The following is a 22,231-nucleotide window of genomic DNA, read 5'->3' as shown; positions in this document are numbered from 1 at the left end:
TACCTCACCATGGTAGAAGAAAAGCTACGGGACATGGTACAGTTGCCAGATCAGTGTCTGAGGGATTTTGCTTACGACTACTGTGCTCTTTGTCTGCGGTGGAAACCAGACATCACAGAGACCGAGTTGGTGCGCAAGATCCTGAACAACTGCAACCCTCGAATAGCTGGCTGTCTCCGGGGCACCGTCACAAACGTGGACCAGCTGGTTCAGATTGGCACCCTGGTGGAGAAAGACTGCAGCTCATCTAAAGAGTACTGGGTAAAGGTGGACCAGCAAAAGGCCAAGGAGAAGGGCTTAAAGAAGACCCAGGACAAGGGGCCTTCTAAGGATGCCAAGAAACCTGCTGATGTGGTTACAGTAGTGCAGCTGGGACGGAAGCCTCCAGTGGTGCTCCTCCATGTCCCAATTGGAGTGAGGGGGAAGCAGTGCCATGCTGTGTTCGACACTGGATGCACCTACTCACTCATGCAGCAGAGTGTCTGGCTGGAGCTGGCTCGCGACGGTGAGCGACTGAAGCCGAGTGATAACCAAAGCTTTGCCCTGGCCGATGGAAAGACTTATGGTGCTGTGGGGAAGACACAGATTTTATACACCTGGCATGAGGTGATATGGTCTCTGGAGACATTCATCATGGCTGACAACCACCTGGCTTTCCCGATCATCCTAGGCTTGGACTTTCTCAGCAAAACCTCCACCATCATCAATATGGGAGACCAGACCTATGGAGTGAAGGGACCCAGGGCCTATACTTTCCATCCTTTTCTGTCTCACCCGCTAGAGGGAACATTGAGGCAGGAGCCTGAAGCTCGTTTCAATGCCAGCCTATATGTAGCTGTTCCCTGCCCAGGCTCATTGGGTCCATTTCCATCATTGGGAGTGGCGCCTCCTGTTTTTCCAGACCACCCTCCAGAGGTCAGGGAACTGTTCCAGGCCTGGCCCATGGTATGCTCTGGGACACTAGGCAAGACCAGAGTTGAGGAACACCGGATCTTCACCACTGACGAGGTGCCTGTCCGCTGCAGGGCATACAGGGTGTCGCCCTTCAAGCGGCAGATCATCGCTGACCATGTGGAGCAGATGCTCAAGGATGGCATTATTGAGCCATCACAGGCTGCCTGGGGTGCTCCGGTGGTCTTAGTCAAGAAGCCAGATGGTTCCATTCGATTTTGTGTGGATTTTCGGCGTCTCAATGCCAAAACCCATCCAGATGCCTACCCCATGCCTCTGATCCACAAGCTACTGGAGTCTATGCATGGTGCAGCAGTCTTCAGCACCCTTGACCTGATCCGGCTATTGGCAGGTCGCCATGTCCGCAGACAGTAAGGCCAAGACGGCCGTGATAACACCTATGGGCCTCTACCAGTTCAGGTGTATGCCATTTGGGCTCATGAATGCCGGAGCCACGTTTCAGCGGCTAATGGAGAAGGTCCTGGGGGAGCTTAGAGGGAAGATCTGCTGTGTATACATTGACGATGTCATAGTCTTTTCACCTACGCCTGAACAACATCTCTGGGATCTGCACGCCGTCCTAGGGAAGCTTCATAAGGCTGGACTGACCCTTAAAGGGGTGGTTCAGGATTTTGGACATAAGACCTCATTTCCAAGTAAGCAAGTGTGATATTCATCAGTGGAGACCGTTTTCAACACGTTTCATCCAGTCCTTGTAATTGCAGAGTTCGCAGGTGCTAGGCTAGCGCAAGTCAACGGTATGTGCTAGCCTGCCACTAAAGACAGTCTTACCCACTCCAAAGTACACCCGAGGCAAATTCCAGACAATCGATGTAAATGTCTGTGTTGATAGAATAGTGTAAGAAATACAACTACCCTCGCATCGCGTTGCAATAGTTATACTTTGGTCCCTGAAGTTGGTAGTTGTCATTTTGCATCTCAGCAGCGGACTGATATTACCAAGGAATAAGTATCCCCATTGGAGTGCGCTTTACTGTTTACTTTTCGGCGCAGTACTACTACCCGGAGCAAGTATAATTCCGTCGTGGTAAGAAACTAGTCCCTCAAAATGTAATGCGATCGTTGAAATGCAAGGATAGAATAACGTTAGAAATAACAGTATCAATGCAGACATTTACATCGATAGTCTGGCGTTATAATTTATTTGCCTCGGGTGTACTGTGGAGTGGGTAAGACTGTTTTTAGTGGCAGGCTAGCACATACCGTTGACTTGCGCTAGCCTAGCACCTGCGAACTCTGCAATTAGAAGGACTGGATGAAACGTGTTGAAAACGGTCTCCACTGATAAATATCACACTTGCTTACTTGGAAATGAGGTCCTATGTCCAAAATCCTGAACCACCCCTTTAACCTTAAGAAGTGTGCCTTTTTCCGGCAGGAGTTGAAGTTCTTGGGCCATGTAGTCTCGGACAAGGGCGTGCAGGTGAATCCAGAAAAGACTCTGGCAGTGACCATGTATCCACCACCCACTAACATCAAGACTCTCCAGCGTTTCTTAGGCCTTGTGGGGTGGTATCACAAGTTTATTGACCATTTTGCAGACCTGGCTGCCCCATTGAATCGGCTGAAGAGAAAGGATGTGGAGTGGGTCTGGTCAGAGGAATGTCAGCACAGTTTTGATCAGCTGAAGAAGGCACTGGTGGACGCACCTATCCTCATGCAGCCTGACACCTCCCTGCCGTTTGAAGTCCACACGGATGCCAGTGATGTGGGTTTGGGGGCTGTGCTGGTGCAGAAAACAGCTGAAGGGGAGATGGTGATCGCCTACGCATCCAGGGGGTTGCGTGGTGCAGAGTGCAATTACTCCACCTCTGAAAAAGAGTGTCTTGCAGTCGTCTGGGCGGTTGAGAAGTGGAGGCACTACCTTGAGGGGGTGGAGTTCACCATACACACCGACCATGCCGCCTTGACCTGGGCCTTCAATTGTCCGAAAACCTCCTCTCGCCTGACTCGCTGGATCCTGCGACTCCAACAGTTTAAATTCAAAGTCCAGTACAGGAAAGGCCTCCATAACATCGTGCCTGATGCCCTGTCCCGAGCTGTTAAACCTCCCTCTTCAGCTGCAGTCTGCGTTTTGACGAATGCCTTCGATTCCTCCGATCTGCCCTCTTCCCTGACTGAAATAGGGAAGGCACAAGAAGAGGATTCAGAGGTCACAGACCTAACCAAAGAGGCAGACACCCTTAGTAGGCCAGACAGGATAGGCTTCACAAAGTTGCAAGGCCTCCTGTATCGACGGTCGCCTGTGAAGGAAGGGGGGGACAAATATCAGCTGGTCGTCCCAAAGTGTCTTGTGCCTGTCTTTCTGGCCTACTTCCATGATCATCCTCTGAGTGGGCATCTGGGCAGGCTGAAAACACTCCTGAGGATCCTTGAGGTAGCCTGGTGGCCATCCATTCGCAAAGACGTTTGGAATCACGTCAAGGTCTGTACTATCTGCCAACTCTACAAGGCTGAAAATCAGAAGCCGGCTGGCCTCATGCTGCTAGGTAGATGAGGTTTAATGTAGTTGGAATGACTGAACTAGGTAGATGAGGTTTAATATAGTTGGAATGACTGAACAGTTAAATAGGTGGATAGTTTATATAGTTAAATGATTTGCTTGGTAGATAAGGTTTAATATTGTTGGAATGATTGAACGGTTAAATAGGTGGATAATTTAAATGGTTAAATTATTTAGGTAGATAATTGACGATAACTGACAGTTGGAATGGCTCTAATGTTTGCTAGCAGTTATGCTAACTATGTTATCAAAGATAATAATGTTAACCAAGTTACTTAACTTATCTAATGTTTTCATTTTTAGTAGTTATGCTAACTATGCTAACTAACATGTTAGCATGCTAACTATGCTAACCATGTGACTTAGCTAATCATTTTTAGCAGTTTTGTTAAAAATGCTAATTAGCATGCTAACACATTAGCATGCTAACTATGCTAACCATGTTACTTAGCTAATCATTTTTAGCAGTTTTGCTAAAAATGCTAACTAACATGCTAACACGCTAGCATGCTAACTATGCTAACCAAGTTACTTAGCTAACTTAGCTAATCATTTTTAGCAGTTTTGTTAAAAATATTAAATAGCATGCTAACTATGCTAACCACGTGACTTAGCTAACTTAGCTAATCATTTTTAGCAGTTTTGCTAAAAATGCTAACTAGCATGCTAACATGCTAGCATGCTAACTATGCTAACCATGTGACTTAGCTAACTTAGCTAATCGTTTAAGTAGTTTTGCTAAAAATGCTAACTAGCATGCTAACTAGCATGCTAGCATGCTAACATGCTAGCATGCTAACTATGCTAACCAAGTTACTTAGCTAACTTAGCTAACTAGCTACAGTGGGTAGGAGTCATAGTTGATGACAAGTAACAGTTACAATGGCTGAACAGTTAAAAAGTTCAGTAGTTTAAAGGGTTAAATTGTTTAACAGTGAAATATTGTAGTGAGGACTTTTATTTTGAAACAGTTTCTGGCAGAGGAAGCAGTTGAACAGGATGTGTAGTCTTAATAGGGCCAGTTTGTATGCTTAAAGCCTGAGAATGGCAGTTGAAACAGGTGGCCCGAACACCTGCCATAGGATTCAAATGGTTAAATGATTTGCTAGGTAGATGAGGTTTAATATAGTTGGAATGACAACTAGGTAGATGAGGTTTAATATAGTTGGAATGACTGAACTAGGTAGATGAGGTTTAATATAGTTGGAATGACTGAACGGTTAAATAGGTGGATAGTGTAAAAGGTTAAATTATTTGCTAGGTAGATGAGGTTTAATATAGTTGGAATGACTGAACTAGGTAGATGAGGTTTAATATAGTTGGACTGACTGAACAGTCAAATAGCTGGATAGTTTAAAAGGTTAGCCTGAGAAACTGATAGGGTGCAGGTGGCCTGGCCACCTGGCCTAGGATTCTAATTGCTTAACGGCAGTCTTAATAGAGCCATATTGTATGCTTAAAGCCTGAGACAGAGTATATAGTTTAAAAGTTAAATGTAGATAGTGTAATGGATGTTGATAGACAGAAAGTTGAATGGATGTTGATAGGCAGATTGTTTAATGGATGTTGATGGATAGTTTAATGGGTGGATGAGTGAATGGTTTGAAGAGGATGAATGGATAGAAAGTTGGATGAAATGTGTCTTATATCCTTGTAGAATGTAGAGACACAGAGAGAGTTGGTCTAGTTCAGTAGAAAGCAGTTGATACAGGTGCAATCAGTTGAACTGATTCTTTGATGGGGCCTAGATGAGCAGCTGGAAGATGATACCAGGTGCAAATCAAGTTAATTAGTCCATTGTGATGTCATCAGCCCATGTTAAGTCTATGGGGAAATTTTGAGTAGTTTTTAATTAATAGTTTAAAAAGTATAAAAGTTACAAAGATGAAAAATACAAAGCCCACATGTCATAAGTAAGACCTACGCAACGCAGTTTGAATGAAGTTTCTACGTTAAACGGTTGAAGCTGCATTAACTGCGTTAGAAGAAGAAGAATAAGAAGAAGAAGAAGAAGAAGCCTAGGAAGAACAGTAGAGTGCATTTTCATGCACTCTAATAAGAAGAAGAAGCCTAGGAAGAACAGTAGAGTGCATTTTCATGCACTCTAATAAGAAGCCTAGGAAGAACAGTACAGTGCATTTTCATGCACTGTAATAAGAAGAAGAAGAAGAAGAAGAAGCCTAGGAAGAACAGTAGAGTGCATTTTCATGCACTCTAATAAGAATAATAAGAAGAAGAAGCCTAGGAAGAACAGTAGAGTGCATTTTCATGCACTCTAATAAGAAGAAGAAGAAGAAGAAGAAGCCTAGGAAGAACAGTAGAGTGCATTTTCATGCACTCTAATAAGAAGAAGAAGAAGAAGAAGAAGAAGAAGCCTAGGAAGAACAGTAGAGTGCATTTTCATGCACTCTAATAAGAAGAAGAAGCCTAGGAAGAACAGTACAGTGCATTTTCATGCACTCTAATTATTTGAGATGTTATGGAAAATCAATGTACTATGTAATGACCAGCTGTTCACTTTCTTTCTTTAACTGTAGCTCCTCATTCCCCACACTCGTTATACACTACACATCAACATCCTGGCACGTGATCGGCTGATTTCCGAGGATGGAGCGATAACAATGGTAAGCATACAACGCAGTAAAAATATAGTGTTTGTATTTAGTTTGTAGAGATGCATGCCTACCATGTATTTTCACCTTCATTGTTGATAGACCTTTATATAATCACACATTTAGTTGTTTTATGCCAATTCATTTGGAGCATCACCATATTATTCTGCTTTATTAGTGATCATAATGTACAATCCTAGTTTTCAGGCATTGGTGGTCCGGCCTTAAGTAAGTTGATGAGGCGTGCAACGGCCTCCCTGACCTACAGCTGCCTCTGTCTGCCTGACAACATCTCCGAGAGAGGCCTGGAGGACGTTCCCAACTACTACTACAGAGAAGACGGCATAAAACTGTGGAACATCCTCCACAAGTATGTTTAATGGTTGCGAGCTGGTACTATGTAGTAAAGGTATATGCAGTTTCAGGAATTTTGGTGACTGTAGAGCTCTCCCTAGAGTTGCAATATATTTATATTTTACTCTGTTGTTGTAAATAGCCTACTTCTCGTGGCTTGGCCCTACACAATGAAAATGCTTGTACACAATGAAAATGCTTTTTTGTGGAGGCGAAGGATTAACAACAGGCAAAAACTCCAAAGAGCAATATCTCCAAAGAGCAATATCTACCGACAAGGGAAAGTTCCACGATTCTCGCGGGATGTCTTTGGGTCGACTATTCTTGAAGTTGCATGGCTGGTTCTCTCCTTAGTGACTCGTTACGGTCAAGAGGGCAGGTGAACGTTCGGAGAGTGTAGCCACTATGGGCGGCTCTAAGGCTAGACGTTGACCACTTCCAGCTAGCATTCCATTGAACCCCATTCATTTTGACGTCACTTTGACATCAAATAACGTTATATCGAAAGGGTTTTAAGGCTTTATATAAACCTTTACTATTTTTGGAGAAATACAACATTGTGCGATTGGCGTCATAACCTCGCAATTCACTTACGTAATACCGTAAAACTTCAAATAATCGCCGAGTCCTAAGAGACGCCTGTCTCTTTTAAACGTCTGGCGTGGCTACAGGTTTGGGTTAAAGGCCGGTCTCCAGTAGAAGCCTGGTCTGTTTTTTAGTTCCGGGTTGTATTTAATGTTCTAAAACCCGTCAGATCGTCTGTTTAAAGATTCGCAATGACACGAAACCGTTACAGAAAGGAGGTTACAGCAGTGTGAATTAGATGTTGCACGTCGTTACAAGCCGTCGCAAAGCATTCACATGTCTGGTCACAGTTGCAAGGTTTTAGAATGTTGCATCAAGTTGCTGCTCATCTCGTTGCGAATCTTGGGTGTGATTTGGGCTTAGTATGGTGCAGACTGCGCACGTTATGATTAGATGACATTAAAAGACTGCGGTGGGGAAAAGCTAGAGTTCCAAATTGTATAACTTTTTTTCCAATATGAACTATGCCTATATGTCCGACTTCGTCATCGTTCAATTTATCCCTTGTGTTAATTTGCGGATAGGCCGATGGTAAGCTTGTTTTTATGCTAGCAACAAAACCAGAACGGTTCGCGAACGTTATTCTTTATTCTAAATGCCATGGCGATAAAGAGAAAGAAGTCAGAAAAGGAATTTACCTTAGACTAGGCTATATCAGAGCCCGTCTACGGACATTCTCTGGCTATTATTACCTACTGAAATAGATTAATGATGTAAAGTGCGCTTCTATGGGACTGGTGTGTGCGCGCACAGTTTTTATTGATGAGTCGGAGTGGCAAGTGCTGCGCATAATTGCAGTGGAATGTGGCTGCCCAGGGCATTATAAAACTTCTCACTCTTAGACCTACTCATACACGGCGGTGAAATGGCGTATTTAGCTGTCTAAATTCGAATCATAGGCTATGCTGGGGGAGAAATCGTCGGACATCCATGATTATTTTGTTATTCAGCACCCCTGGTCAAAAATATGTCCCCGTGCGCCTGGAAGTAGGCTATGATTTGAATGTAGACTGTTGTCAAATTTGGCAAATACAAAACGGGAGAAACAGTATGGTTCATGCTCTCTCATGCTGTTTCATTCCTGCCGAAAAGGAGGGAGAATGAAACATTAAGCACGTTCCACTTTTGCATAAATAATTCCTGAACAGTTTTGGTCAGGGCTGATAATGCAACTGTATTTGACAAAGGACCGATATAGGCTATTTGCTTGTGACAAAATATGAGCTTTCAGTGTGATACGATCTCTTTGTAGATTACGTTTAATTAAAATGTGTTTCATCTGTTCTGGCTATCCCAGCTATTTGGATCTTACTGTATCTCACTCAATGAACAACATCTCAACACTAAATGAATGATGATCCGTAATTGTCATCAGATAGCCTAGTCATATAGGTAGACATTCAGTGTGTTTGAAATAATTAATTCGATAATATTTTCCATCTTTGCAGAGGAAAAGTTTTGTGTAAAGGGAATTAAAGGCCTGTCTCATATAGACGCCTGTCTCTAATACTAGCCGGTGCAGTTTGGCGATTTGGGAAAATAAAAGCCCGGGCTATTATTTGGAGTTTTACGGTAAACTTTTTTTCCGAAAGAAATGCTATCATGACGCAATCATATGTAATGAGCATGCGACTTAGCATCACACAGGAGCAATGTAACTGTATTCTCTGGATAAGAAACTCAAAGGCAGTCTGGGGGAAAGTCCATGGGTAAGATATTTAGGAAAATATTGAGGGGGAAATAACAATAAAGTGATGTTTTGATGGGTTGGCACTACGTCGATCTCGCAGCACTCTGCACATTATCAATTTAGCATAGCTACCAGACGAGTTACTGTGTTTCAGTCCGTTGCTTAACGTCCCACGTTTCTCTCTCGCCTGGACTGAGGATGCACGAGAAGTGATGTCGAACAACAGGAAATGGGTTCAAATTTGCTTCACCCGTCTCGGTCGAGGTCTATGGGATGGCTCTGTCCATATCTTTTACTGTCTATGGCTAAGGCTATGCTGTATGGCTATGCTAGGTGAACGATTCCCCTATTACAAGTTTGTTTACTATGAAATTGATTTCATAATGGTTATATTAAGGTGAAATTCTTGCATAGTTTACCTTTAAGAGACATGCTAGTAAGTGATGCTAGCACCCTGAGGTTTAAGCGCTCTTACTAGCACTCTCAACTCCCAATCCGATGTAGTCCTGTAAATTGCGGGTAAGAGTCCGGGTAAATGCCAATACCGATAGTTTGGAAAATGCCTAATATTGGCCGATAATATCGGCCCGCCGATAAATCGGTCGGGCTCTAGCTGCCATCCTTTTGTTGTCTTCATGCACACTCTCTCACCCTCCTCAAAGGGAGGAAGCGGCGCCGCCGTCTTGTCATAGCTGTGCTTTTGGCGAAGCTGCTGTTGTCGGAGACTTTGCTGGACATTCTCAGGTATTGCAGGTGCCAGGGCAGCCTTGCTGGCAGGGAGAAATACTCAGTTGAGTATTTTAGTCCCGTGACTGGCGTGTTTCTGAAATGCAGGAGAGCCCTGTGAGGGTCAATACCCGTCTGTGTCGTCGTGGCTTTCAACATGTTCTTCACTGACTGAATGGTCCTCTCAGCCAAGCCATTTGACTGTGGGTAGGCTGGGCTAGAATGCGTTATCTTGAAACCCCATTTCTTTGCAAACTGGGCCATCTCAGCACTGGCAAAGGGTACATGATCTGCAATCAACTCAGTGGGTATACCATGCCTAGCAAAAAAAACCTTGAACTTGGCTATGACAGTACCTGATGTTTTGTCGGACAGCTTCAGGACCTCAAGATACTTGGAGAAGTAATCCACTATGAGTAAGAAGGAGCGTCCTTGAAATTCAAAAATGTCAGCCGCTACCTTCGCCCATGGTGTATCAGGCACTGTGTGAGGAAGGAGGGGCTCCTTCTGGTCAGGTAGATTCTCTTGGCATGAGGGGCATGATTCAACCATCATTCTGACATCTTCTGTGAGACCAGGCCAATACATTACAGCTCTGGCGTGCGCCAAGGAGCGCTGGATGCCCTGATATGCAGTGTGCAGCCGCCTCAGCATTTCAGCCCTGAGGCCTCTGGGGATTATTATACAGAGGCTGACCATTAGCAAGCCATCTGCAATGTAGATGTCATTCCACGCATGCCAATATGGCTTTGCCTCTAGTGGAAGTCACTTCTTCCTCTCTGGCCACCCTCGCTTGTGAAGACTCACCAACGTCTGCATCTCGCTGTCTGTCTCCGTCACTGCTCTCAGTTGCTCCAGGAGAGACCCATCCAGCTGAGTCATTGCACTGATGTCATATACAACCCTTTCTTCCCCCAGCTCACAGTCTTCCGGCCCGGCATATGGTGGGAAAGCTCTGGAGAGTGAGTCAGCTACCGCCATGTCCTTGCCTGGGGTATAGGTGATGTGAATGTCATACTTATGTATCTGGAGTAGCATTCTTTGGAGGCGGGCAGGTGCCTTGTCAATGGGCTTGGTGACTATAGCCTCCAAAGGCTTATGATCAGACTGGACTTTGACTGTGACGCTGTAAACATATTGGTGAAATGTTTTCAGTGCGAACACTATGGCCAGGAGCTCTTTTTCAATCTGAGCATAGTTCTGCTCAGCTGTAGAGAGGGCTCTGGATGCAAAAGCTACAGGACGCTTGCCCTGCATTAGTACTGCTCACTGTCTTTGGACGAGTCAGCTTGTATTTTAACTTCCTCTTGTGGGTTGAAAAACTTTAACAGTGGCGTGTTGGCGATGGCTGCCTTCAGGCTGTTAAGTGCGGCTTGGTGCTCTGGCTGCCATTGCCACATCATGTCTTTTTTTAGCAACATTCTGAGCGGAGCAGTCAGAGTGGCTTCGTGCGGGATATACTGGGCAAGATATCGAGTCATACCCAACAACCTCTGTAGGCCCTTTTTGTCTCCAGGTGGAGGCATTGCTGCGATTGCCGCCACTTTGGCGCTATCTGGTCTGACTCCCTCTGCGCTGATGATGTGCCCCATGTATTTGACATCACTCACCATGTACTGGATCTCGAATTTCACGTTCAGCTTGACGGCTCTGTCCATCACCTGCTGTAGGATGTCGTCATGTTCTTCCTTGGTGGCTGCTGCTATGATCATGTCATCAGCAATGATGTGGACTCCAGCAATATCACCAAAGCTGTCTGTATTGGTTTGCTGAAACATCTCACTTGCACTTTTAATTCCAAACGGCAGGCGCATAAACTGGTACCGCCCCAGGGGGTGTTGAACGTGCACAAGTCAGCTGACTCATCATCAAGCTTTATTTGCCAATACCCATCCTTTTCATCAAGAATTGTGAACACAGTCTTTCCTGCTAACTTGCATTGTACATTCTCAGGTGTGGGTATGGAGTAGTGTTGGCGAAGCACTGCTTTGTTGAGGTCCCTTGGGTCCAAACACACCCGTAGGGTACCATTTTTCTTTTCAGTTAAAACAAGGCTGCTCACCCATGGTGTTGGCTTTGTTATCTTGTGACACACACCTCTCTGTTCTTGAATGTCCAGTGTGTCTTTCAGCCTATCCAGAACAGCAAATGGGATTTTCCTACACCCATGGACAACAGGGGGAACCTTCGGATCGACATGGATGTGGTGTATGCCTGGAAATTCACCTAGTCCCTGGAACACTTTGGGATAGCGCTGGAGCAGCTCCTCTTTGGTCCGAGGTGGATTTCGCCGTATTAATGTCTCCACTTTTCTAACGAGATCTAGACTCACACAAGCAGCTCTGCCAAGCAGTGGCGTGTCAGATGTATCCGTCACATAGAAGTGTAGGAGGGCCTGCTTGTGTTGGGACTTCACATGCAACGTGAGTATACCCTTGGGCTTGATGCGGGTGCCGCCATAGGCTACAAGTACAGTGTCTGTCTGTGTGTGGCAGCACGTTGGCTTCAGCCCGTGTCAAGCTTGAAGTTGACCGTTCGCCTCCCCCCGACACGGAGCGCTGTGTGCCACCCACTGTCTTTAGAACGAGCCTGTGCTTGTGTGACAGCACCAATGAACAGTGCATCCACACCCATGCTTTCTGTATCAATGGGTGCAACATCAGGTGCTGACAGGCATACAGCTGTAAAATGGTTTCTCTTGCCGCATTTTCTACATTCCACATTGAATGCGGGACAGTTCCTGGGCTTGTGCATTCTGCCACATCTGTCGCATGTCTTCTCCTGCTGTTCACTGGTCTGGCGCGCGCGCAATTTCGATGCCTGCCGTTGGTGCCCATGTTTCTCTATTGCAAGCACATCTTGCACCCACGACAACCCCTAGTCCAAAGTGATTGGCTGTCAGAACATGACACAGGTATGGGCTTTCCAGCCCCATATACTACAGTTTTGGATGAACTAGAGTGGTGGACACTGAAATTTTCATAATGGGTCCTGTCTCGACATTCTGACTCGTTTTGAATTGCCTTTGACTGGCTGGCTATGGACATGCACAAACATGTCCTTAACCCTTAGAACCCGATTGATGCAAAGTGCGTCAAAAAACACACCCTTTCTTCTCTGTTACATTGCTCCGCGACTGTTCATCGCAGCGAGATGAAACCTTTATTGCATGATAGAGAAGAAGTGGGACTACGCACTTGTCTGTACGATCAAGTATGAACATTTAAAAAAATCGTGAAATTAAATCAAATTCCATCATATTTACAGTCTATACTTCTCTGCATTCACCAGCGCACCCATTACTCTGGTTTGAATTACTCACGAACCCGTGATCTCATAGATATGGAAAGCATATCAAATGAAAGAGGAGACACAGGGCTATCCATTGGCACCATGTATATAGATCCCTCTGGCTTATACAAACAGAAGAAGTGACTGCAAAATATTAACGCCATGTACTCAAACCAACGCTGCACACCCATTACTCTCGTTTGAATTACTTGCGGACCCGTGATCGGATAGATATGCCACGCATGTCAGATGAAAGAGGAGACACACAGCTATCATTTGATACTACTGGGACAGTCTGCCCTACACGCACATGAAATGCATGTAGAGCTATGACCTTGCTGTGGTGAGATACAGATCAAAATATAAGAATTTTTATAATACACTTTTTATATTTTAATTCTTTAAAAATCTAAATAAAATCAATGCTAGTACTAATACATGAAATGTATCTGGATAGCCTAGACTCTGCTGAAAAAAACAATATATAATATGTGTGTGTGGCACTTACTATGACCAGAATAAATCCTTATGAATAAAGGTAGTGAAAATGCCCTAAAAACAGCTTAGGGTTCTAAGGGTTAAAGGAGAATTCCGGTGTGATATTGACCTAAAGTGTGTTGAAACATGATACCGAGTGTGAACGTATGTCTCATAGCTCGATGGGGGTGCCTCGGGGGTGCCTCGGGCACCATGCAAATAAATCACTGTTTTACACCATTTACGAGGCTCAAAGTAGCTCCATACAGTACTTCATAGGCTTCTGAGGGCCTTAAAACGAGACATTGAGAACTTTGAAAAAGCACTGGTAGTTTACTTACAAGACGATTTATACAGACAGTATCCTCACGTTTAGCGTTTGCAGCCATCTTGAATTTAGTCACGATAAGTCGAGCGACGAGTAAGAGTGAACAGGTATGATAAGGGATCAGATTCCAAAAATAATTCTGTGGAAATGCATGGATTCCAGTTGCTGCTACTGAAAGAAACTGGAATCCATGCATTTCCACAGCTACTTTGAGCCTCGTAAATGGTGTAAAACAGTGATTTATTTGCATGGCTAGGCCGATGCCCGAGGCACCCCCATCGAAAAACTGTTGGTAGCATTGGCTAACTAGCGCCAGATTTCTGAGTGCAGGGGACAAGCCGAGATAAGCTATGAGACATACGTTCACAACTTCCGCTCAATATTTGAGTCTGAAGCATAGACAGTAAAAGAAGGTCTCGCGGGGGAAAAGACTACAACCGTAAACAGACCCCCTTTCCGTTTCTGGTAGTGCAGTGATATCAAGGAGCAATAAGTCTTCCAACAGAAATCAATGGGATTTTACAAAATGGCAAATACTGTAAAACACGACAGAAACTGTATTTCGCTACGCTACTTGTTTTGGAACATCAACGAACATCACTCGGTGAGTTGCACAGTTTTAAAAATGAACGTTAAGGGTTGTTTTAAGGACATGTTTGTGCATGCCCATATACCAGCCAGTCAAAGGTGATTCAAAACCAGTCAGAAAGTCGAGACAGGACCCATCGTGTAAATTTCGGTGTCCACCACTCTAGTTCATCCAAAACAAACCAGAAAAGGGACTCAAAGTGCTAAATACCGGAATTATCCTTTAAGTTTAATTTCACTGCTAGTTAAGCCCCCTGCTGGAAGTCATACGTCAATGAACCTTGTCCAGACCCACTCTCAATTCCAATTGAGAAGGTCTGCGTGCTAACCAGGCTAGCAGATTGTAAATCACACATTCTACTGTCTGTCTATTTTTGTGTGTACAGTATGTGTGTGTGACCATTTTTTAGGTATGTTGAAGGAGTCTTGCAATATTACTACAAATCTGACGAGGATGTGCAGAAAGACACAGAACTGCAGAAATGGATCAGTGGGATTTTCACCGAAGGATTCCTGGGAAGGAAAAAAACAGGTGTGTGCAGCAATAATATCCCTGGTGTGGAATTGTAGGCTTTGAGGTGTCTTGATTGCAGTCACACGGCACAATTGCGTTGACTTGCTTTAGTTTAAACAGCACAACGTGGTATTACAAGACAGCCAGGCTGATGCTAGCTTAACAAGATATGTGGGCAAAACAGAGCATAGCATTATGAAACAATTATTTTTGAAATATCTGTAGATATTTGTAGGTCTTTTTTTTTTTTTAAATCACATAGTCTTGTTAATGAAAAAATGGAATTGACGTCAATATGTTGCATAGAAATAATAACTACAATTCATTTCTGAGGAATTGTAAAGTGAGGTGCGGTTCACCAATGGGAGCAGGTAGTGGAATAGGGTGCAACGAACTTGGCTTGGTCCAAGGATTACAACAGTACCTAATTTTTCAACATCGGACATACGGGTCAATATAGGTCTGGCTGCACTTTTCAGAGTTGGAACGGTGTCGATATCACAAAAGCTCTAGGAGCAGGAGCCCCTCATTTGGAAAATACAGCTTCATAAGGAATTGAAGGAAGGAATGAACAAACTGCTTTTTAGCATGGATCATGCCTGGATCAAGCCAGAAACACTTTACTGTGTCCCGATGTTCCACAGATGTGAACACATCATCAACCTAGCAGATTTGTAATTCACATGTCTGTTTTTCTTCCCCTTAGGAATACCTGAGTCTTTTCAGACAGTGAAAGATCTCATCAAGTTTGTTACCATGGTGATTTTCACTGCATCAGTCCAACATGCTGCTGTCAACAATGGACAGGTAATTTCTTATAAAGGTCTGTGAATCACTTTGGTTCAGATTATAAAATGAGTTCTTTTTTTCCAACTGGCCATTGGCCATCCGGTAAGCACAGAGATGCAATGTCAATTCCCAAAAGGTGGTTGTTTATTTCATACACACACACACACACACACACACACACACACACACCTTCTAGCTGCAGTGTGTATCCCTAGCAATAAGTAGATGCAGCATATTGGGTACTGAAATATTCACAGGAATCCATAGAAATTGAATATACATGTTGTTTTATCCAATATTAGTTGTGCAGATGTATAGTCCATTTTATACACACCCATTGAACCAACAAAGAAAATTCTTAGAGACTGTAGAGACTTTTGAGACCAGGATTATGCTTCTACACCAACACACAAAAAGGCCCCTACTTAAAGAGTTAAATAGTAAAACATAGAACATTATTGTGTGGCGGCCAGTTTTCATTTCGTGGCGGCCCTCCACAGATTAGTCAACGTATGGGAAACACTGATATGTTATGCCAAACACGGAGCGGTCCGGCTAATATAGTCCATTAGCTGTGTATGGACACATAAGCAGGACCCTATTAACAGGGGAACTGAGGTCGCCCTGTTCATGTTCCCCTGGTCTCTGTGTGGCCTGTGCCGAGCGTGCACAGCATTGACAGCATTCTGAACAGTTATTGTCTCTATAAATAGACATTATATCAACCTCCACAACATCCACAATCTGTAGAGTAGAGGCCACAATGGAAAACCCCTTCTTTAAGATAATGATGTACTGTAATTCTTTTTGAATCAGACTCATATGACACATTTTGTCACCGTGCCCCCCACCCCCATTTTGACATTGGTGAATTGGTGAAAAGGGACCGGTTTCACAAAGCTATTTTAGACTGGTCTGTAGTGTTACAGTGCAGAGGCCAGTCTTAATTTTGCATAATATCACAACATGGCCAGATGTATGACACAGTTGTTTTACCTTGTATCTAAATTCCCCCAGTTTGACTATGGTGCCTGGATGCCCAACCTTCCCACTGCCCTCAGAAAGCCCCCTCCGAAGGTGAAAGGCCAGACCACGGAGAAGACCATCCTGGAGACCTTACCTGATAAGGGCACAACAGTGAATGGAATGGCAGTCCTGAAACTGCTAAGCACAAAGTCAACAGACCACGTGAGTATGTGCATCTCCACATGGCACATGTTTTAAGACTGCCATTTGTTATAAAACAAAATGTGGGAAAAAAAATGCAGTAATATAACACAAAATCTAAATGGCTTTCATGTGCCATTATTGCCAAATTTCCGTCAAGGATTCCCGGGACACTGAAAGACCGGGGTAGACGAAACTTGGTGGGCATGTAACCCCATATGGATAGCATGGAACCATCGTTTTTCGTTTTGATCTGTAGCCCCCCCGCTGGACTGCACCCCCCGAAAGGAGGGTAGGGCAGACACAGTTTTCTGTGAATATCTCAAGAACCGTAAGGTTTAGGAGGACCATTTTTTTTGTATGTTGATCTCAAGCGGCCATGTCAACCCATTCCATAACCACGCCATTTCATGTATAGCGCCACCTAGTTAAACACAAAAAAGTAAAAATGAGGTGTTGTAATCGCAGGTATCTGTGATCTAACATAGTCAAAACTGCACAAAACTGGAAGTGTAGGATCATTATGACACCCTCTGAATGCACGCCAAGTTTCGTGGAATTCCGCTCATGGGGGGCCACACAATAAATTAATTTATGTTACTATACACCAACTGGCCTGTAGGTGGCCGGAGACAGTTTTCTGTGAATATCTCGAGAACTGTAGGGCCTAGGAGGTACACCTTTTTTTTGTATGTTGGTCTTAAGGGGACATGTCAACCCATTCCATTACCACTTATTTCATGTATAGCGCCACCTAGTTAAAAATTAAAAAGCAAAAAATTAGGTGTTTTCATCACAATATCTCTGGGCCCACTTCCCCGATAACGACGGAGACACGCTCTTAAGAGGGTTTTCTACGATTCATCTTACGATCGTTCGTTTGGTTTTTCCGACTGTTTCCCGAACATGCTTGTAGCGTGAACGCGCGTGCACTGCTCTTAAGATGGTCTTAAGGGGAGCTGTCCACGTTAATAGTTCTGAAATATCCTCTGATTTGACGGTGATGTCAGGTGACTGCACGTCACAGCTATAGGCCTACCATTTAAACTTCGGATCTACACATTCATTCACATCAATACGAAAATAGAAACACTTTGACATCTGCATGTAAGCATTCCAAGTAGGTTATATACCACACAGAGACATAATAATTGTAATTATTTTAAGATTAGATTGTTGCACCATGCAATAATTTTTTGCGGTGTCACTTAAGAACACGTTTGAAGATAAGAAAGAAGTCGAGTAAGAAAGAGAGGAAATGTGTAGGCTTAGATTTTGATGCAGTAGGCTACAGACTAAACCACATGTTGCTTTCTCTGCTTTTTACCTCATAGGCCTAATTAAATATAGCCTTCACTTAGCAAAGATAATGTCAAACTATTCTGGCAACGTCTCGTTTCATAACTTGATTGCATTTTTGTCCGCTTTTCATCACATTATTATGACCATTAAATGTATTTTGCACGCTAAAATCTGATTCATCACAGGTAAACACAATAAAGAATGGGAACGTAAATTTGATTATGTATTCTAAGTTGTAATTCCTCTGTATGTCCTGTTGGTGACCTCAGTGAGAAGTACTGTTAAGACGCTCTTAGCCGGTAACGAGTACTCTGGAGCACTCGTAGATCTACGAGTGTTTTCACGATGCTCTTAAGCTACGATGGTTTCGGGAAACAGTCGGCAAATCTTAAGACGTTTTTAAGAGGGACTTTACGACGCTCTTAGGCTTAAGATGCTTTCGGGGAAGTGGGCCCTGGCTGACATGGTCAAAACTGCACGAAATTGAAAGTGTAGGATCATTATGACACCCTCTGAATTAGGGCTGTAACGATACACCAACCTCACGATTCGGTTTGTATCACGATTTTTGACCCACGGTTCGATACGAATCTCGATTTTTCTTTTTTTTTTTTTTTTTTTTGGGGGGGGGGGGCTAGACATTTTATTAAATAACATTTTATTAAATAACATTTTAATAGCCTCCCTTAGAACACCAGAGGATTACAATATAATCTATCTATTATTTTATATCCTGATATAAAAATATTTTTCTGAATGACTGATATTTATGACAGCACACTTTATGCAGATTAGCCTATAGCCTAGGCCTACTATTTTTTATTACAACTCTACCTCTTTAATTCAGCTGTCTGGTTGAAGCCTGGAAATATTGTAAACAAAGTAGCATATAGCTTAGCCTATCATAGTGTACTGATTGGACTGTTCAGTTTCCCCATGTGTGTTTAAGTTTCAAGGTAATACTAGTTCTCCTTGGGACAGGCCCTTTTGGGAAACGTTGGTATTGAGATGATCAGTCAACTTCAATGCAAGAGTTTTAAACAAATATGTGCAGCATGGTAATGATGCTAAGCGGATTTAATAGTAATTTAACTAGTCGTCTTCTATGCGTCCTTGCTTTCACGATTGTGAATGTTTTATTTAAGTCGCGCGTGTTCATTGAGCAGGAGAGGGAGGGAGAGTGAGAGGGAGGGAGCGCGAGAGAGAGCGGGGCAAGGAGAGGGGGTTTACTTCTATACTGTTTGGTAAAGTTGCACACATAGTCTTTGTAACATGCTATTGTTTTTAAAGCTGTTAATATGACAGGCCAGCAGTAGGCTATGGCTGATTGTTTTCTGTGCTAACGTTACCAGTTAGCCATGAGTAGCCTATTTGTCTGACTATGTAGCATTCAGTAGCCTACACTTACCATCTTGTTTTGGAATATGAATTTTTGGAGCTGGTCTTCCTGCTTTGATAAACATTATCAGTGTATTCGCAGTGCATTTGAATGTATAAAAGATTTGAGATTGTCCTCTGATTCCATTGTACTGTTTATTTCACGAGCAAAAAACAAGCTTTCCGTTTAACATAAGATTCGTAGTTTTACTGCAGATAACATTCTTGAACCGTTGCCGCTAAAAACAGCACCCCCTATCGCAATTGAAAATTACTGTACGGAGGAGCTTCCTCCCTTGGCCATTGAAAACGACGTGATTCACGAGCCGCTGGGGTCCGAGGCGTTTATAATGGACTTCAATGAGGGGCTTGAGGAGGAAGCTCCTCCATACAGTAATTTTCAATTGCGATAGGGGGTGCTGTTGGCATTTTGATCTAGGGGAACTATTTTGTTCATTCAAAGTGTTAAAAATAGTAATATTAACAGTAATTTATCAGATTAGTAATTCACTTTATATATTTGTTATTTTTCTCTGAAATTTTAGGGAGGGTGTTCCTCCCTTTCCTCAATGAAGGAGCCTCCTCTGATGCACATGCACAAACACACATACGCAGACAAACACACAAGCACGCACACACACACACACACACACACACACATAAACATAAACGTGTGCACGCACACTAGCACACAATTCAAGAATTCCTCAGAATTATGAACAGGCAAGATGGGTGTGGGGTTGTATAAAATGAATTTTACATGTGAAATCTATGAACTAATCATGTTTTGGTACTTGTTGTTTAGCAGATACCAGTGAGAATTGAGTGTAATGCAATTTAGTGAGACAGTTAGAATCATATAGGCCTTTCAGCGTGATTTTTTTTTGTGGAAAAAATGTGCTGGACTGGGCGGCGGCCATATTTTGTACCACTCTGCAGTACATCTAGTTATTATTGATTTACTACAACCTTAAGAGGTACCATGCCGAAGGTCTACATAAGAAAAACCCAGGTTTTAGGGTTGTTTCAGCCATGTAACTATAAATAACATGTATTCTTTCAAACAAGGGCAAAGAAAATATCCAAAATAAACATTTAAGTATCTATTTTACTTCACTTTGGCTATTTGAGTCTGTTGTTTTCATTGACAATACACATATTTGTCACACTTTCTCTGCAGTACCCTCTTGGAAGTTTCCCAGAAGATCTGTTTGATGAGGATGGTCCTCGCAATCACATTAAGGATTTTCAGAAGCAGCTGGAGAAGTTGTCGGGTGAAATTGAGGGGCGTAACAAGAGTCTGGAGCTTCCCTACACCCTTCTGAACCCCACAAATGTGGACAACAGTGTGGCCATTTGAGAGGATACAATAATATTTTTTTTTAATACAGTTGAGCCCAAAATTATTCATACCCCCCGCAAATATTAATTGAATGTTGATTTTCTCTTCACCAAATTATGTTTATTCTGATTATACTGCCACATCAAAAGGTTGTAAGACAAACTGCTAGAAACATGGAATCAGGGTTCTTCATGGAAATGTTTTAAATAATCAATGGAAACAACTAGGCCTAAACATTGCAATAGCCTGTGGATTTGTTGTTTTGCGTTACATAGTCTAATTACAGTGCATGTAAAGCAATGCACTGTATTGTAATCTGTTGGCTTCTTTTTATTATTATTACAGTGTGTAGGATGGGGCTGAAAAAGTGAACAGTGGAAAGTCTAATAGTTTGCAAAAAAAAATCATGTATAATAATCATGTAATATCATATATAATATCAAAATCATGTTAATCATGTAACTGCTTAAATACAGCTTGCTCCAAAACAAATAAAAATGTGCGAATGCTGCAATAATAGATAACCTGAGGGGGAAAAATCAGACTTAGTGTTTTTGCTTAAAGAATGTTTGCTTAAGACATAAGGTGTTTTGCTTAGATTTAAAAGGTTTTGTTTTAGAATCAAAGTGTGTTATGTTTAAATGAAATGTGTTTTGAAGTGTAAGAAAAAGGCATACTAGCAGTAAACAACTGTAGGCCAGTAAGGGGTCAATGAGAAACCAACGGACAACGAACCAATTCGCTCATGGCAGGATGCGATAAGATCGAGCTACCTGTAGAGCGTTCAGCCCACTTGAAAAAGTATAAAAAGAGAACGGCCCCTTTTGAATTCGGACTTCGCAGAGACGTAGGCTTGAAATCGTTATTTTTATTTGTTGTACTTAATAAAGTCAAAGCCCTAACTTTTGGTTAGGAGTTTTGTTAAAAAGACCGTCCAGAGTTCTTTTCGTGTTTCATTGCCTCTCCTGTGTCATTGAGAAGATCGAACTCCTTGCATAAGGCATCAGCCTACAGAGGTGACTTGCGCAGAGCTGGTAAGTTGTCTAAGATACTGTTTATGGGCAAAACAAACTGCACACATGCACTGGTACATACAGGAGTAGCAATCTCAAATGTGTTCCACATGTGTTAGGAGGAAAGTCCGATGCACCAGAGCAGACAAAAAACGCAACCAGACTATGTTAGCAGATGTATTTGCTGTGAAACAGTTTAGGGTCCTTTTAAGGTCCATTTAAACTTCATACAAGGGAGGATACGGAAATCTGTTGACGGACACAAAATGTATCCTTGTGGCCAGGATAACTAACTTCCTCTTAAAACCTGATGGCAGACAAACTTCTGTAACCAGGACCTTTTGACCCCTCTAACCATAGTGACAAACCAATTTCTGCAAATGCAGCTCTGAATTATGTTTTAGGAGCGAACCACATTATGCAAGTACGAGCATAGGGAATAGCAACCAGCATAGCAACCACTTTAATCAGCATAACAACCACCATATCTACCATATAGTAACAACCTAGCAACTATCTCAATTACCCTAGCAACCAGCATGTCAACCTAGCAACCATCTCAGTTACCCTAGCAACAACTTAACCCTTACCATAATGTCCA

The 22,231-nt window shown here is 42.9% G+C and overlaps 1 protein-coding gene across 2 annotated transcripts in view; it reads left to right on the top strand.

Moving 5' to 3' along the window:
• Positions 1-21,548, top strand: part of LOC143131313 (polyunsaturated fatty acid lipoxygenase ALOX15B-like) — a 57,315-nt gene extending 35,767 nt beyond the window's left edge. For both annotated transcript variants that reach the window (XM_076290857.1, XM_076290847.1), the window contains exons 11-16: positions 6,013-6,099; positions 6,288-6,457; positions 14,537-14,658; positions 15,347-15,447; positions 16,447-16,617; positions 20,456-21,548. In XM_076290857.1, coding sequence (XP_076146972.1) covers positions 6,013-6,099; positions 6,288-6,457; positions 14,537-14,658; positions 15,347-15,447; positions 16,447-16,617; positions 20,456-20,635 — 831 coding nt within the window. In that variant the 3' untranslated portion in view covers positions 20,636-21,548. The remainder of the gene's footprint in view (positions 1-6,012; positions 6,100-6,287; positions 6,458-14,536; positions 14,659-15,346; positions 15,448-16,446; positions 16,618-20,455) is intronic.
• Positions 21,549-22,231: the final 683 nt, after the last annotated feature.

Source organism: Alosa pseudoharengus, unplaced genomic scaffold (genome assembly GCF_046254945.1).
Source record: "Alosa pseudoharengus isolate Yale_2024_CS ecotype anadromous, Long Island Sound unplaced genomic scaffold, YU_APseudo_1.1 YU_APseudo_1.1_scf_1, whole genome shotgun sequence".
Classification (NCBI taxonomy): domain Eukaryota; kingdom Metazoa; phylum Chordata; class Actinopteri; order Clupeiformes; family Clupeidae; genus Alosa; species Alosa pseudoharengus.
This window is presented reverse-complemented; position numbering and strand designations above follow the sequence as displayed.